Below are 13,134 nucleotides of genomic sequence, written 5' to 3' on the forward strand. Positions count from 1 at the left end.
AGGCAATATTTGATATTTAGGAATTTTGTGAAATTGAACCCTAACTTACTGGGTTTTGATTTTCTCATTTGACCCAAATAATCAGATATCCTTATGCATGAGTTTTAAAAGTCAAGAGATAAACTTGATTTCGCGGATTTAAAATGTTACACTCTAACTTACTGAGTGTGACAATCTATTTCCTTGAAATAAATGAGTTTCATCCTCCGTTTCGTTTCATTCAAATTTTCTTTTCAAATGATCGTATTTTAAAATCTTTTCAAATCCTCGACACTAAGGCATTAAACAATCAATTCGGTACCAATTTTGGGCATTACGAGGGTGCTAACCCTTCCTCGTGCGTAACCGACTCCCGAACCTATTTTCTCGAAATTCGTAGACAAAAAATCATTTTAATGGTGAACTGGTCACACCTCAATAAAAGATCGGTGGCGACTCCCACTCCATTTTCAAAGTCGATCACCGTTTTTCAAATTTAAAAATGGTTTCGACATATATCATCACATATAAGTATATATTCAATTTGATAGTAACCACATTTTCTCAATACACATATATTCAATTCAACAATCATAAAAATACCACATTTCAGGATATTCGTAATTGAGTCATTTTAATCATCATTTGATTCAATTCAGCCCAAATGTACAAAAGTTCTCACCTTCATTACTTACCATACACAAACAACTTAATATGCTATAATTCGCAATTTAGTTCGGATTATAGAAACACAAACCGTATATTTCAAGCTACTCAACGTCGACCTTGTCTTTCCCTTTCTTACTCGAGGATTCCGGAATGACGTTTGCTACAGAATAAAATAATTATAATTAATTAATGACATTCCACTTAATTCACAAAAAATTCAATTTTTCTACTATATTTTGCATAATCCTCAATTTAGTCCCTAAACTATGACTAATTTTAATATCCATGTTTAGCCTCAATTTTTATATTAATTTTACTTCAAGCTAAATTTAGCTCCCTATTTTCCAATTCTACTCTTTAATTTTGAATTTTCTCAATTTAGTCTCTATTGCTCAAAATCAACAATTAATTTCACAAATTAGCCCTTTTGCACTTCTAACTTAAAAATCTATCAATTTAATCTCTACAACTCCAACTAATCAACAATGGTAACATTATCAATCTTGAAAAAAATTAAAAATTGCAACATGGGTTGGTTGGCCCTAGGTACCCAGATTCCAAAAAACATAAAAGTTACAAGAAAATGAACTAAATTGACTAACCAATTGAAGTTGAAAGGTTAAAAGTCCCCTGGTTTGCCGTAAGCTTCTCTTTCTTTTCTTTCTTTTCTTTTTGCATGCATTCATCTCTTTCCACTTTCTTATCATTTCTTTTATTATATTTCATTTTATTTCTTCTTCTTATTATCATATACATACATTAAAGCTAACTTTAATCATAATATATATAATAACATAATATTAATTGCTTTTAACCCATGTCTATCCACTTTCAAAGAACAAAGATATAATTGCTACTTTAATCTTTTTAGTTTATTTCAATTTATAATTCAACTTTTAATTTTAACGCGATTTAGTCCCTTTATCATAATAGCTCCTAATTCATGCAATTTAACTACCCAAAATTTAATTCACTACTAAACTAACTTCGTAAATATTTAATAAAGATATTTACAAATTTTTTTTATGGGAATAGAGTCTCAAACATTACTTTCGTCACCCCAGACTATCGGGTCATTGTATCTATCTTAGGATTTGTTGCGCTCATTGTCACAGAGCCCCCTATGGCTCAGCTTTTCTTTGTTGACTTTAATGAAATAATGTGGAGTTTTGAAAAAGCTAAGGAAATGTCAAGGGATAAAAGGCTAATGTAGAGTTCTAGGGAAGCTTCAAATGATTGTTGGCTCTATGATTTGGTTTTATAGGGAGATGGTAAATATGAAAGAAAGGTAACATTTTTCAAAGTACTGTCAGAGAATTGTTGGACTAGGGTGTAGCTAGTGAATTGTGGTGGAATTTTTTCCCCAATATTATAAGGTGGATCACTTGCTAGTTCCCACCTTTGATCATTGTGCAGCTATGATCACAATTCATTCACCTATGTTTAATAAAAGTGGACGGGTGGTGGGAGGAGAGCAGATTCATTTTGCGCTCGAATGGGGACAATAGAGGAGGGTAAGTACATTATTCAAATAGATTAAAATGTCAATAATCACACTAGAGTCATTTAGAAATTTTTTAAATTAGGGGTAAAGTTGAGTTGTTGGGGATAAAGTAGGAAGTGTGACCTTAAATAAAATATTGGGGCTTATATAAAGTAGTTTGAAAAACTTAACAATTCATATTTTACTAACTAGGCGCTAGCACAAGGTAGAGAGTTTCGTAATAAATTAAATGAAGAGTTTGAAAGAGATTATCTTTATTGGAAATAATAGGCTAAGGTCGATTTGTTCAAATATGGCAATCGCAACACTTATTTACACAATGTGGCCAGCCAAAGAAGGCAAAACAAAACTAACAAAGGTCTCAAAAATGAGGGTAAGTGTAGAGATAAACCAAGTGAGTCAATTAGGGCTCAAATGATTTATAATTAAGTTTCAGCTTTTCGCCTATTAAGTATAAACTTATTTAGCCACGAAGTCATTCCACTATAATATCATGACTGAGCTTTCTCTGACGATATACCATTACAAAAGCTACTCGATCAGTGCTCATCCAATGACCTTGCCATAAGTGTGTTACCCTCATAGGATATCCTTAATCTCTTTGGGATAAATTCATTCTCCCAATATGATCCTATTTTATCCCATGGTAACCATTACATTTTCTTTCATGAAAATTCAATTACGATCAAATAATAATTAAGTTATTCATAACAAAGACAAATGACTCGTGACCAAATTTAACTTTCATTTATCATGTAACGCCAATGAGAGGATATCATTTACCCATTTCTTGGGCTATGAATTCCACTATTGTGAATGATGCTACATACTGCAGAAGTCGTATACTCAACGCACTAGCTTTCAGTTTCTTATCTATTCAAATTCAGGCTTTTTCCTTTCATCAAAGTATACGAGTCATGCATACATAGTTCATTATCCACTCAGAATTAATGTATGCCACACTATGAAAGCCACAAGTGAATAAATCCATAAACGGATTCAGGATCTATTCTACTTGGGTCTTATACGATGTATAAGTCTAGTCAGTCACATCTATATCTCTATCTTCTGGGAGTCATCCGCTCCAATGCTTAAGACAAAGTATCTCCTCAATTGGACTTGATAGACGACATATTAGTCTTTCAATTGGTTTTCTCTTTTTCGATTAGACTAAGGATATGTTTAGGTTTGTCTACTAATATAAGTTGTCTTTACGTATTATGATTCGACCACGTAATACTACTTAGTATTAGTTAAATATTAGATAATCAGTGAGCTAATATTTTCTTCTATTTTGCTTTACATGCAAAAACCAGGTGAAGACATCATATAGAGGATATTAATGTAATTCATGAATAATTTTATTAACCAATCTGTTCGAAAAAATTACAAGTGTACAAATAAATATACTACACTTAGGGCATCAGATCCAACATAGGAGTTGCATGGGGTTTAGGGATACAAAAGCATTCCATTATGTCCTACTTGCCAAACAACGTTGGCATCTACTTACAAACCTAGAATCACTAGCGAAAATAGTTTTGAAATCTAAATACTGCCCTAACACAGATCTAGTACATGCAAAATTGGGTGCCCATCCCTTCATGCATATGGCACTATCTGTGGAGAGCTAAAAACTTATTGGAGGATGGTCACATCTTATAAGTGGGAGATGGCAAGAGTAACAACATTTAGAATGATCGATGGATCCTTGGACTTGTCTCTTACAAAATACAAATAGAAAAGGTAAATTGAGTAGAAAAAAATGTGGTACTTAGCCTTTTTTCATAATCTAAACAGTGGAATATAAACTTGCTCAGAGAAATATTAAACTAAATGATAACTTACCTAATATACCAAATGCACTATATCAGTGTCAATTATTTAAGAAAATATAGGGTTGTAATTTGCCTATTAAAGTTAAAACCTTTTAGTGAAGATTGGTTAAAGGAGGTTCCGTACAACAGGTATATTAGCAAAGACCTATTGTTCCTCAAATGAAACTCAAGTTCTAAGAGTATTTTACATGCATGTGGTGGCTAGCCTGATGCAAGAAAAATCTAGCTAAAGTTGGGTTTTGACTAGTTCTCTCTAAATCAACCCAAAGATCTAATTGACTAGATTGATATGTGCTTCGATAATACCCCTTAGCAAATCATAAAAAAAAAAATCATGGTTTTTAGCATAGCATATTTGGTATAATAGAAACTTAGATTTGCATGAAAGAAAAAAAAAATCTAAAACAATTATTGAGTAGATAAGTTTCTTATCGTCTTACCTTACAAAATATCAAGCAACGCAAGCTAGGCCATGCTTGAACCAAATCCAACCCACACAAATCTAGCAGCCAACTGACTATCTTACTATGAAAATCAACTTTAATGGGGCAATGGAGGTCAGGAGGAAGGTTGGGGGAGCTAGGATCCTAATTTGAGATGGATCTAATCAAGTTCTTACAACAATTGCGATCCCTCTCTCATACATCGAGTGTCTATTTATAGCTAAATTCAAGGCAAAATTTTATGCTCTTAAACTCGCAATGGACCAGGGCATCAACATTAGGGGTGAGCAAAATTCGATTCGATTCGAAAAAATCGAAAAAAATTCGAATTTCGAGTTAAACGAATCGAGTTATTCGAGTTAATCGAGTTATTCGAATCAACTCGAATTTTTTTTCGAATTTTGAGTTCGAATCGAGTTGAGTTTTCGGATTCGAATAACTCGAGTAATTCGAATATCAAACTATAATATTTTACATTTTTACCCCAAACTCCTAAACCTTTTTTCTTTTCCCTCAAAACTTTTACTCATTCCCACTTTCCCCCCAAAACTTTTACTTCTCTCCCCTCCCAATCCCCCAATCTACCCAAAATCCATTTCCCACCAAAATTTTACTCTCCCATTTAATTTTTCTTAAAATTTTACTCCCAAAAACCCTCAAAACCTTTTATTTTCCCCCAAAATTTTTACTCCCTCCCACTTTTCCCCTAAAACTTTTATTCCCTTCCCATCTCACCTCCCATCTACCCCAAACCCTCCCCCCTCTAATTTTTTTTAATATTTTCCCTCCAAAATTTTACTCCCCCTATTTACATTCCCTCAAACTTTTATTCCCCAAAACTTTTTATTTTCCCCCTAAACTTTTACTTCTCACCGTTTACTCTCAAATAAAAAATCAAAATTACCCAAAAAAAATCACTAAACATAAATAGTAATAATTTTATTTATATCTACTATTTATATTATTAAATTAAATTTCACATTGTATATTATTTATATTATTGAATTGTTTAGTCATATTGAATATTTATATTAAAATTGAATTATTAATTATGCCATAAAGTATTCGTGTCAAAATTTTATATTGGTATCAATTTCACATTTTATTTTTAAAATAAATTTTATTAAAAATCATATTTTTACATTTAATATATTTTTAATTCCAAAATACATAGTGACAAGAATCAAAATAATTGAAACAACTAAGTAAGCAAAGAAGCTAACCAGTATATAAAAAATTAATAAATAAATTATGAGGTGATGAAAGTTAATAAAAAATTTGATTAAGGTGGACAAATTTTATTACGATGGGTGACAATAGTTACGAGAACCCAAAAGTATTTTTTAAAATTTAACTCGAACAAATATATTCGATTCGATTCGAATTCTATCTCACTCGACTCGATTCGAGAAAACTTTAAATAAAGTTAGGATGATAAAATGAGATTCGAAAACTCGATTAACTCGAAAATTTTCGATTCGATTCGATCGAATGCTCACCCCTAATCAACATGCAACATTCGAAAAGGGTTCTCTCATGATTCTTAATATATTTGTATAATAAATTATTATAATATATCACAAAGTATTTTTATTATTTAGAGAATTACATATTTAAAATTAACTCAAATTAAAAAAAAAGGTTTATTATATTAAATCAAAATTTTAAATAAAAAGTAAAACAAAATTAAAAGTAAAAGTAAAAGGGTAATTTAGGAATACAAGAATATATTCTATAGGAGGTTTTAGTGAAGAAAATTAGGTGCATTAGCATTATGGTTTGGCTGAGGCGATGAAGTGCGTCAAACACATATAATTACAGGTCATTTTGATTTCAGAGGACATGAGTCGTAGGAGATTAGAACTGTATGACCCAATCCGACATGCTCCACCTACATCACATCAGTCAAAATATACCATTCAAAATTAAAAATAAATTAAAGTAGCATAGATAATAAATTACTTTTTCACATATATTATATGAATTTTAAATTGTGATTTATTCACGAGGTTATTTAAAAAAAATAGTTTGAATTAGAATTATCATTTTTATAAAAAATCTATTACAATTAATTAGACACCAACTTAATCGGATAATGATAAAATATCTTTTATAAAATAAAATATATTATTTTGAAAAATTTTGTCATGTTATATAAAAATAAAAGAAAAATATTCACTGAATCTAAAATTTTAAATTTTTAACATTTACACTTACTATCTCACCAAAATTTTATTTATTATTTATATATTTTTATAAATATATTTATTAAATAGTTTTGTATTAAGAATTTTTCTTTGCAATTAATAGTGTGGTGTGCTATGATTTAATATATATTATATATTTATAATGAGAAAGAAAGGAGGAAACATAGGAGATGGTTTCAGGCAATCATAAGCAACTAAATTTAAGAAAATGTTAGTCCACTGTTTAGTAATATTGATTAAAATGATATTTACAGAAAGGATTTTGTAATTAATATTTAATTTCTTTTTTAGTTTTATAACAATAATATATTAGATACAATAATTTTATTTTAAGAAAATGGAATTAATTGCACATGAGCCTATGATTATATATTTTATAGGATCTTCCTATAATGTTATCTCTACTCTCTCTGTTTATAAATACTTTTAATATTTAGTTGAAAGTTTATGTTTGGGGTTTATAGCTGTTTTTTTAATAATACCGTTTTTAAGGTTTCGAACTTACACATCCGCTTTAAAATGTAATATGTCTTATCATTGCATTCAATAGTTGCTTGTTATTGTTCTTTTAAATAACAACAAACAAATTATATATCAATAGTTACTATCGAGGATTAATTATGATAATACCGAATTGATTAATTATTTCTAAATCTAAAATCTCAATTTTATGATTATGTCAAGTCTTAATGGTAAATCTATGGTATAAGTGTTTAATTGAGTTGGTGCCACCCTCAATGGGGTTACCAACTCATTTGTTATATTATGGAAATAACTTTGAATTAGAAAAACCTTCCGTAATTTTTTCATTTAAAAAATCAATAAAGTGAGATTTGAATTAGTAAAACCTTTAATTTATTACTCAATTAAAATTGTATTTTGATATTGTTATACATTTTAATTTTAATTATGCACACTTTATTACTTCCATCAACTATACATATTAATAACGTATTTGATTGAGTTGGTGTTACAAATTAACTCAACACATACTCAAGATTGATAAGTGTAAAATAATCAACAATTAAATCTATTTTTAAAAAACTTTAATATCATACATATTTCATAGATAATTATTATTTTTCAAGCCATACATCTCATTGTGTTATAAGTTATTCTTAAATACACATTTATGTTTTAATTTGGTGGTATAAGATTTTTAGTTAATTTTATTGCTGTGATAATATATTAAGTCTAAATTCACAGTGTATTTTGTTTCATTTAATAAGGAAGATTACCGACAATTTAAGCCATTAGTTTAGTAAACTCTTTTCTTTTTTCTATTGTAAGCAAGTTGATGCCTTAAAATGCAATTCCTGTTCTAGGCTTTAAATTGAACCATCACCAATGAAATAATTATTAAGAAAGTACCAATACTGCTTATTGAGTATTAATACAATTGATATGGTTATTATTGTTAATGCAATAACAAGTGAATTTGAATAAATTAAAATATATTATCTTCTTATTTATAAGTTGATGAGTTCAACTAATATTTTTAGCTCGATAATATAGAAATTATAGGAAAACTGGAAACTGGCTAGTTAACGGCACAGTGTGCACTGAAATCCATAAAAAAATACTTTTCAGTTGTGAGAAAAAAGAAAAAGGAATAAAAGTATAAAATCCTGAAAGAAAAAGACTTCAAAAAAATACAAGAGACTTTCCAGTTTTAACTTTTTTGAAGCACTAAAAGCTATAATGCAAAGAGATGGAATGAGAGAGAGAAGACGGGGGGGGAAAAAAAGGAAGAAGAACATGGTCATGCTTTGTCGGCCATTTCTTTCTATATTTCCTTCGCATCCAATATCAAGCAAAAAGGTTTTGTCTTAAAAATCATTCTGTTGCATATACCAATTGGCTTTTTCTTTAGTTTCTTTTACCATAATCCTACCATAAGAAGAAAACAGTTTAGTTTATTGGAATTTGAGTCCATAGATTTCTTCCTATACTATTTTCTGGGAAACTGAGAAAATTTTCTTGGAAATATATACAGGTATGTATGTTTTCTTTTTGTTGTTCTATAGTTTATGGTGTATAGAGTTGTTTCCTGTTTATTACTTGTTTTCTATTCTATTCATGTTATATATATATATTGATAGTTTGAAACTCTCCTTTTAACTTCAGGTTGGGTCTTCTGGGAACTTGATGATCATGGGGGTAGATTCATAGCTGGGATTTGGTTTGAGTGATTTCAGCCTTTAAGACTTTCTATCATTCATGGGGATGCAATTTTTGGATATGGGGAGATCATCGTTATGTAGACTGGTCATTGTTTTTATTGTTATTCATGTCCTTTTGATTCATCAATCCAAAGGGCTTAACTCAGAGGGTCAGTACCTTCTTGATATTAAGAGTAATCTTGGTGACAAGTTTAATCATCTGGGTAATTGGGACCCTAATGATCCAACTCCTTGTGGGTGGAAAGGTGTGAATTGCAGCACCATTGATGTTTACAACCCTGTCGTCCAGTCTCTTAATTTGAGTGCACTGAACCTGTCTGGTTTTTTGTCTCCAAGCATTGGTGGGTTGGTTCATTTGACTACCCTTGATCTTTCCTTCAATGGGTTGTCAAGGGATATTCCTAAAGAGATTGGAAATTGTTCAAGTCTGGAGGTTCTCAATCTCAATGACAATAAGTTTGAAGCTCAAATCCCTAAAGAACTAGGCACCCTTTCTTTTTTGACAACTCTGAACATATACAACAACAGATTATCAGGGCCTTTCCCTGATGAGATTGGGAACCTTTCTTCTTTGTCACAATTTCTTGCATATAGCAACAATATCAGTGGATCCTTGCCAAGCTCTCTTGGGAACCTCAAGAGACTAACAAGTTTCCGAGCAGGGCAGAACTTGTTGACTGGAGGTTTACCTTCAATTATAGGTTCATGTGAGAGCTTGGAGTATCTTGGTCTTGCTCAAAATGCACTGACCGGCGAGCTACCGAAAGAGATCGGAAAGCTTAAGAACTTGAAAGAATTAATCCTTTGGGAGAATCAACTCTCTGGGTTAATTCCTGTGGAGCTTAGCAATTGTACAAACTTGAGTATTCTTGCTTTGTATGACAACAAGTTTGTTGGAAGGGTGCCCAAAGAGCTTGGGAACCTTATAAATCTCACAAAGTTGTACCTGTACAGAAACCAATTGAATGGAACAATCCCAAAGGAGATTGGGAATCTTTCATTTGCAGAACAAATTGATTTTTCAGAGAATATGTTGAGTGGAGAAATACCAGTTGAGTTGAGTAAGATAAAAGGGTTGAGTTTGCTTTATCTTTTTGAGAACCAGCTTACAGGTGTTATCCCTGTTGAGCTTACCACCTTGAAGAATTTGACAAAGCTTGATCTCTCCATAAACTATCTCACTGGTCCCATTCCTATGGGATTTCAGTATTTGACAGAACTCATCATGTTTCAGCTGTTTGACAACAAACTCAGTGGGGGCATTCCTCAAAAACTTGGGGCCTATAGCCCACTTTGGGTGCTTGATTTATCAGACAATCAACTGATGGGAAGGATCCCTCGCCATCTTTGCAGGAATTCAAACCTCATCTTTCTCAACCTGGGGTTAAACAAGCTTAGTGGGGGCATCCCATCCGGTATTACAAACTGCAAATCACTGGTTCAACTTCTTTTAGTTGGAAACAGTCTTACAGGAAGTCTTCCATCAGATCTTTGCAAATTGGTGAATCTGTCAGCAGTTGACCTGGGGCAGAACAAGTTCAATGGGCCAATTCCTCCAGAGATTGGAAACTGTAGAAGCTTGCAAAGGCTTCAGCTTTCATACAACTACTTTACATCAGAGTTGCCTAGAGAGATTGGTAATCTTTCCCGGTTGGCAATCTTCAACATCTCATCAAACAACCTCACTGGAAGGATACCACCTGAGATTTTTAATTGCAAAATGCTTCAACGACTCGATCTCAGCCGGAACAGATTTATGGAAAATTTGCCTGGTGAAGTGGGAACACTTTCTCAGTTGGAGCTTCTCAAGCTTTCAGACAATAGTCTGTCAGGGACAATCCCTCCAGCAATGGGGAATCTCTTGCGTTTGACTGAGTTACAAATGGGAGGCAACTCATTCAATGGCAATATACCAGCTCAACTAGGTGCACTCTCCAGCTTGCAGATTGCATTGAATCTCAGCTACAACAATCTCTCTGGAGCAATCCCTTCTGAGCTTGGGAATATTGTTTTACTGGAGTACCTTGTGCTTAATAACAATCATTTAAGCGGTCAAATCCCAGGTTCTTTTGCCAATCTATCAAGCTTACTTGGATGCAACTTCTCTTATAATGACTTAACAGGGCCCATACCTTCTTTACCGCGCCTCGACAACATGGCCGTCAGCAGCTTTATTGAGAACAATGGTCTCTGTGGTGGACCTCTCGGTGGTTGTAATCCAACTCCATCTTCCCTCTCGCTTCAGCCCAATGCAAAAGATAAAGGTACTGGGCTAGGCAAGGTTGTGGCCATAGTTGCAGCAGCCATTGGTGGAGTTTCCCTTGTTTTAATAGTAGTTATTTTATATTTCATGAGACGACCAGTTGAAATAGTTGCTCCATTGCAAGAAAAACCTTCTACTGCTCGAGTTTCGGACATTTACTTTTCACCAAAGGAAGGGTTCACTTTCCAGGACTTGCTTGAAGCCACTGACAATTTTGATGAGAGCTTTGTTGTTGGCAGGGGAGCATGTGGAACTGTATATAAAGCTGTCTTACCTAGTGGCCATGTCATTGCTGTTAAGAAGCTTGCATCCAACAGGGAGGGAAATAACAATGTCGACAACAGCTTCCGTGCCGAAATTCTAACCCTGGGGAACATCCGGCATCGGAATATTGTGAAGCTTTATGGTTTCTGCTACCACCAAGGTTCCAATCTTCTACTTTATGAATACATGTCAAGAGGCAGTTTGGGAGAGCTGCTTCATGGAGCATCTTGCAATCTTGATTGGAGAACAAGGTTCCTGATTGCTTTAGGGGCTGCCCAAGGTCTTGCATATTTGCATCATTATTGCAAGCCTAGAATTTTTCACCGTGATATTAAGTCCAATAACATATTGCTTGATGAAAAGTTTGAAGCTCATGTTGGTGACTTTGGACTAGCAAAAGTCATCGACATGCCACAATCCAAGTCAATGTCTGCAATTGCAGGTTCTTATGGTTATATTGCACCAGGTAAGTTGATCTCTTCTTTCAAGCCTTTCATTTTCAGATCATTTGTTTCAAGTTTAAAATCTTTTATGTTTCTTTTAAATGCAGAATATGCATATACCATGAAAGTGACCGAAAAATGTGACATCTATAGCTACGGTGTTGTCCTACTTGAATTGCTGACCGGCAAAACACCGGTACAACCACTAGACCAAGGCGGCGATCTCGTAACATGGGTGAGAAATTACATTAGAGATCAGTCGTTGTCACCTGGAATACTCGATACTCGATTGAATCAACAAGATGAGACTACCATCTCGCATATGATAACAGTGTTGAAAATTGCTTTGATATGCACCAGCATGTCTCCTTCCGATAGACCAACAATGCCAGAAGTAGTTTCGATGCTCATCGAGTCCAACAGGCGTGAATGCCACTTCGATACCTCCCCTAGTCACGAAACCGATTGACTTGGATAAAGAAGCTGATATTGTAGGGTACCATGATAATCAATTTACAGTTCTGCTTTGTAGAACATATGTAGCAGACCGTCTTGTAAATTCCCTCGTGGAACTTCATCATTGCTCTTCTTGCAGTCTTTACTAATCTTATTTTGCCAACAATATTTTTGTTTATTTTCACTCCATTTCTGAAGTAATATGACATAATTTCTGAAGAAATGGATTGTTGAGAGGTCAACTTGTCATCATACAAGGAGACATGCCACTTTCACTAACCCTCCTTTGTACCATCCATTTATTCCAATTTCAATGTATATTGATAAGCATTGAGTAGCAATGGAAAGCAACTTTTGCTATGTTAGCCATTAAATAATGCTTTATACATGTAAATTTATAGCCACAAATAGTTGGATCACCACATGGTATGCCACCAAAATCACATCAAAGGTTTTTTTTTTTTTTTCGATTTTAATGATAATGTGAATTGATTCTTTCTATTTTGTTAGCTGATATGAAAAATTGCAGAATTTTGTTTAAATTTGTAAGATTCAAATGAAGAAAATGGAATAAAAAATAATAAAAATGCAGTTGCAGCAATACAAGAAAGAGTTTAAAGCTTTAACGAGAAAGAGACTGCAGAGAATAGTTTTTATTTATATATATATTTTAGTTATTCAAGATTCACCCTTTAAATAGTGAGTTACAACGTAGGTTGTTTCAAAAATATCAATTCGAGAATCGAATACTAACAATTCCTTCAAAATAGGGATATGCTCTAACTGTGAAACAAATTTATTGAATTTCAAATAAACAAGAAATCAAACTAACGTTCCTTAAGCAAATAACTAACACTCCTCCTTGGTTAAGGAACGCAAACTCAA

The 13,134-nt window shown here is 32.7% G+C and overlaps 1 protein-coding gene across 1 annotated transcript; it reads left to right on the forward strand.

The window, feature by feature from the left end:
* Positions 1–8,301: 8,301 nt before the first annotated feature.
* Positions 8,302–12,626, forward strand: LOC105804576 (probable leucine-rich repeat receptor-like protein kinase At5g63930). The gene is made up of 3 exons (XM_012637249.2): positions 8,302–8,636; positions 8,768–11,816; positions 11,901–12,626. Exons 2-3 carry the CDS (start codon positions 8,861–8,863, stop codon positions 12,260–12,262), a joined length of 3,318 nt encoding a protein of 1,105 aa, XP_012492703.1. The 5' UTR covers positions 8,302–8,636; positions 8,768–8,860; the 3' UTR covers positions 12,263–12,626.
* Positions 12,627–13,134: the final 508 nt, after the last annotated feature.

The sequence above is a fragment of the Gossypium raimondii genome, chromosome 11, assembly GCF_025698545.1.
Source record: "Gossypium raimondii isolate GPD5lz chromosome 11, ASM2569854v1, whole genome shotgun sequence".
In the NCBI taxonomy this organism is placed as follows: Eukaryota; Viridiplantae; Streptophyta; class Magnoliopsida; order Malvales; family Malvaceae; genus Gossypium; species Gossypium raimondii.